This window comes from Canis aureus, chromosome 9 (assembly GCF_053574225.1).
Source record: "Canis aureus isolate CA01 chromosome 9, VMU_Caureus_v.1.0, whole genome shotgun sequence".
Lineage (NCBI taxonomy): Eukaryota > Metazoa > Chordata > Mammalia > Carnivora > Canidae > Canis > Canis aureus.
The window spans coordinates 76,188,496-76,193,564 of NC_135619.1; the positions used below are offsets into that span (position 1 = coordinate 76,188,496).

Genomic DNA, 5,069 nt, shown 5'->3' on the forward strand with positions numbered 1-5,069 from the left:
TGAACTATGTCCCCCCGGAAGGTATGTTCAAGCCCTGAGCCCTAGCATGTCCAAATGCGACCTTATTTGGAAACGAGGCCTTTGCAGATGTTGTCAAGATGAGGTCACTAGGGTGGGCCTTTCCAACATGACACGTGTCCTCATGAGAAGAACACAGACACACAAAGGCCCCATGATGTCCGCGAGCCAAGGAAGGCTAAGCATTGCTGCAGTCACCACAGGCCGAAGAGGCAAAGAACGGACTGTCCCCTAGGAACTGCCCGCCCGCCCAAGGTCCCAACCCCAACCGCTCTGGGGCTGCCCTCAGGGCAGCGGCCCTCGGTGATGGAAACACCGGGAGGCAGGGGCGTGAGCCCCAGTGAGGTCAGAGCAGAGACACACATCAGGGGTTCTCAGGCCTGGGCTTTGCCTCACTGGAGGCAAGAAGTGGGTGCAGGGGTGGTGTGTGGAGCACCGAGGCAGCCTTGCAGCTCTGGGGCTGCAGACTGGGCTTCCTGAGCATGCCCTTGGGTGACGTCAGTGAGGGCGGAGGGAGAGAGGCTGTGGAGAGGGGCAGGGTGGCTGGGGGGGAGCCCGTCCCGAGGCAGGAGGACACAGGGAGGGGCTCCTGGCCCTCTGCTTCCTGAGCTGCCAGGGTGGGTCTGCGCAGAGTGCACACTTCCCCGAGTGGGACCTGTCTGCCGTCAGCCTGCTGCCCCCTCCCTCCACGCTGCAGGGGTGGCCTTCAACTCAGGCCCCTTGTCCCTCGAGGCAGGGGGCTTCTGGAGGCTTCCCTGGGGGAGCTGAGCCATCCCCGAGGCAGGTGGGCCCTTACCTGGGGGCGTGGGAGTGGGCATGGGGATTGCTGTCCTAACCAGCCCTCCGGAGGGTCTGCCCCCACGATCTCAGCACCTCATCTGTGCTGCGCCTGGGTGGCCACAGCAGCCTCCTATCTTTGCTCCCATTGGCACCGACATGTCCCTGGCCCCGGGCTGAGGGCGGGTGCCAGTCGGGGGTCCCCTGCACAGACCCCCTCAGCTGTGTGGGCCTGGGAGTCGCTCAGGGCCTCAGGTGCGAGTCAGGCTTCACCCCTCCGCATCAGGGGGATCCTGGTGACCGCCCTGACCGTGCATCTCCTCGTCTGTGGGCCCAGCTCTGCGAGAGCCGCAGCTACACGCCCCTCCTCCACCCTAAGGGTGGACAGGCTGGGCCTGGTGCGGGGCTCAGGCTGGGCTGGGGGAGGCTGAAGAATCCGGGTCTCGGCCTCTTGGGACGCGGCGCCCAGAGGCGCACGGCTCTTTCCCGTTCCCACCGGCCGCTTGCAGGGGGCCAGCGCTCAGCCGGGGCTCCGCGGCAGGGAGCGGGGCCCTCAGGCTGCCCGTGGAGGGCGCGCGGGGTCACCGTGGTGGCGGCCTGGGCGGGTCGGAGGCCCGGGCGGGGGAGGCAGGGCAGCGGCTTCCCGGGGCTGGCGCGCGGGTCTGGGGGTCCAGCTCGGCCGCGGTCCCGGCACCTGCGCGGCGCAGGGCGGTCGCCGTGGCAACCGGCGCCGCGGGGGGCGGGGCGCAGGGACCCCCACCGCGCGGGGCGGGGCCTCGGGGGGCGGGGTCTCGGCGGGGGCCGGCGGAGGAGCGAGAGGAGCGAGCAGAGCGGAGGGAGCGCGGCCTCGGCCCGGAGCTCCGGGACCGGCGGTGGGTAGGCGCGGGGAGGGCGCGGGGAGGGCGCGGGGGGGGCGCGGGGGGGGGCGCGGGGCGGGGGCGGGGGCGGGCTGCGCAGCGATGCTGCAGGGCCGGGCGCGGGCGGTGCGGGCCGAGGCGCTGAGCCGCAGCCTGTCGGGAGCAGCCTGGGTCTGGCCGGGGCTGGCGGCCGCTTCCTGCCCGCCCCCCACCACTGGGCACTGAGGAGGTGGCGAGGGGGGCGCGGGCAGGGGCACGCGGGGGCCCAGGCCGGCCCAGGACCCAGGGCGGGGGGCCAGGTTCCCCAGGGACAGGCCGGGGAGGCTGTGCGCGAGGGGGGGGCGCGGCTGTGGTCCCTGGGGCGGGGGCGCGGGCCCCCTGGGAGCTCCCGCCGGGATGGGGTCTGCCCTGGCGTCCCCGGGCCGCTTTTGACGAGTGGCCGGGAGGGGACCGCGGGCGCCGAGGACTGGATGGGGAGGGCCTAGTCTGGCCGTTTGGCCTGGCAGGAGGACCATCCCCAGGCCGCGGCCAGAGGCCCGGGTGGGACGGGATTGCACCTCGTGGGGCAGCACGGGCTGGGGTGAGGGTGGGCCTCGGGAGCCCCTGGTCCCGTGCAGGGCGGAGGGGCAGCCCCTCCCGCACCCGCCAGGCGCGCGAACTCGGTGGCCCCCCCCCCCCCGAGTGTGGCTGCGGGGGTGGGGGGGTCTGGGAGGGGCAGCGGCCTTGCTGGGGCGGGGAGTGGAGGCGCGGGCTTGCAGGCGGACCCGCTGCCCCAGCCTTGGGGGCGCTGGTGCCAGCAGGGGAAGGCTGAGCCTTGGCTTCACAGTCACGGGTGACATGAAATTTTATGTCCTTGTCTAGACAGGGCAGTAAACAGCCCGGGGCCAGGGGTGCTGGCAGGCAGAGGCGGGGTGCGGGGGCTCGGCGGGCTGCGGGCGAGGGCGCGCGGGGCGCCGTGGGCCCCAGTCCGCTGCGGGGCGATCAGATCAGCTCGGAGCTGACAGCCCGCGCCCCGGCCGCGAGAGAGGCAGGGGCCCGTGGGCCGGGGCCGGGGGCTGGCGCGGAGGGCGACCTCCGGAGGGGCCCCCAGGGGGCCGGGGAGGCAGCGGCAGGCGAGCAGGCGGTGTGGGGCTGCGGCCTCGCGGCCGGGGCAGCGCGCCTGGCGGGACGCGAGCCTCCGCGGGCGGCGGGACGGGGTCGCCGAGGCGGGGGCAGCAGGTGCAGGGGGCGGGCGCTGGGAGGCAGCCGGGAGAGGATGCTCCTGGGTCGTGGGCCGGGGCGCGCACGGCAAGGCGCGCGGGGTGGGGGCAAGGACGCCGGAGGGCCCGGCGGGGACGCACCACGGGGGCCGCGGACGCGCGCGGCGGGCAGAAACCACTTCCGCTCCATTTCCTTCCTGGCGGCGGCGGGAAGCGGGTCTGGATCTCGGGTGGGGCCGCAGCGCCCCCTGGAGGCCCCGTCCGGCTCCCAGCCCCCCGCCCCCCGCCCCCCGCGCGCTTGGGCGCGTGCGTGCCGCCGAGGGCCGGGTGCCCGGCGCGGGGACGGCGGCGCGGCGCGGGCCGGGGAGGCCGGGGAGGGCGGGGGCTGGCCCGCGGCGCGCCCTCACTGTGCCCTCTGGTCTCCGCAGGTTCCGAGCTCGCCGGCCGGCAGCGGTGGCGCCCCCGGAGCGGCCGGCCCGGCCCCGGCGCGCCATGCCCGCGGGCTGAGCGGCGCCGCCGCAGGGCCTCGTCCCGCCGCGCGTGGGGGCCGGGCGCGCCCAGGCCGGGGCCCCGGCGGCCGACCATGGTGCTGCCGCCCCCGGACCGGCGCCACGTGTGCCTGACCACGCTGGTGATCATGGGCAGCATGGCGGTCATGGACGCGTACCTGGTGGAGCAGAACCAGGGCCCGCGCAAGATCGGGGTGTGCATCATCGTGCTGGTGGGCGACGTGTGCTTCCTGCTGGTGCTGCGCTACGTGGCCGTGTGGGTGGGCGCCGAGGTGCGCACGGCCAAGCGCGGCTACGCCATGATCCTCTGGTTCCTCTACATCTTCGTGCTGGAGATCAAGCTCTACTTCATCTTCCAGAACTACAAGGCGGCGCGCAGGGGCGCGGCCGACCCGGTGGCGCGCAAGGCGCTGACGCTGCTGCTGTCGGTGTGCGTGCCCGGCCTCTTCCTGCTGCTCGTGGCGCTCGACCGCATGGAGTACGTGCGCACCTTCCGCAAGCGCGAGGACCTGCGGGGCCGCCTCTTCTGGGTGGCGCTGGACCTGCTGGACCTGCTGGACATGCAGGCCAACCTGTGGGAGCCGCCGCGCACCGGGCTGCCGCTCTGGGCCGAGGGCCTCACCTTCTTCTACTGCTACATGCTGCTGCTGGTGCTGCCGTGCGTGGCGCTCAGCGAGGTCAGCATGCAGGGCGAGCACATCGCGCCGCAGAAGATGATGCTCTACCCCGTGCTCAGCCTCGCCACCGTCAACGTGGTGGCCGTGCTGGCGCGCGCCGCCAACATGGCCCTGTTCCGCGACAGTCGCGTCTCGGCCATCTTCGTGGGCAAGAACGTGGTGGCGCTGGCCACCAAGGCCTGCACCTTCCTCGAGTACCGCCGCCAGGTGCGCGACTTCCCGCCGCCCGCGCTCGCGCTGGAGCTGCAGCCGCCGCCCGCGCAGCGCAACTCGGTGCCGCCGCCGCTGCACGGCCCGCCCGGCCGCCCCCACGGGCCCTCGCCCACGCGCGACGCCCTGGGCACGTGACAGGGCCCGTGCGGCCGGGATGCGGTGGGGGCGCGCCCCCCCAGGGCGCCGGGGGCCGCCGCGGCCGCTTCTTCATCTCAGGAATCCCCCGGACCGCCGGCTCGCCGCGCGCCCCGCGCCCCCCGCGCCCCATCGCGTGGACGGACCCCCAGCCCGTGGCCGTGCGCGCGGGAGGACAGAGCGGGCGGGGGCCTGGTCCCTGGGGGTCCCGTGGTGGGGAGCCTCTGGCGCAGAGTCTGAGGCCGGAGGGGGGGCCTCTGGCATTTTAAAGACTCGTGTTTACAGTTTTGTATCCAAAGCCGCCCTGCGCTGCCTGTTTCCTGAGTCCTGCTTCCGACGGGCCCGCGCGCGGGGGTGGGTGGGGTGGGTGCGGGTGTCTGGGCCAGCTCCCGGGGTCGCTGGTGCACCGGCTCCACCCGCAGAGACGCCTTGACGGACTCTGCGCCCCCCAGGATACCTCAGCCACGCGCCTGCCTGTGGCCTGAGGCCCAGGTGACCCCAGGGCCCGCGGCCGGGGTGGGGTGCAGGCGCAGGTGGGACGGGGAGCAGGAGCGGGATCAGGTGGGAGCTTTGCTCCCAGGTGGACGTTGTAGCCTGGAGCCCCTCGGCTGGGCCCACAGACACAGACCCCGGGAAGCCCACAGCGCTGAGGCCCAAGCAGCTTGGCGCCCTGGTGGGGCCGGG

At 74.4% G+C, this 5,069-nt stretch overlaps 1 protein-coding gene across 1 annotated transcript; it reads left to right on the plus strand.

The window, feature by feature from the left end:
• The first annotated feature begins 1,603 nt into the window (after positions 1-1,603).
• On the plus strand, positions 1,604-4,686 carry TMEM121 (transmembrane protein 121). Its single transcript, XM_077908483.1, has 2 exons — positions 1,604-1,667; positions 3,280-4,686. Exon 2 carries the CDS (start codon positions 3,435-3,437, stop codon positions 4,383-4,385), a length of 951 nt encoding a protein of 316 aa, XP_077764609.1. The 5' UTR covers positions 1,604-1,667; positions 3,280-3,434; the 3' UTR covers positions 4,386-4,686.
• Positions 4,687-5,069: the final 383 nt, after the last annotated feature.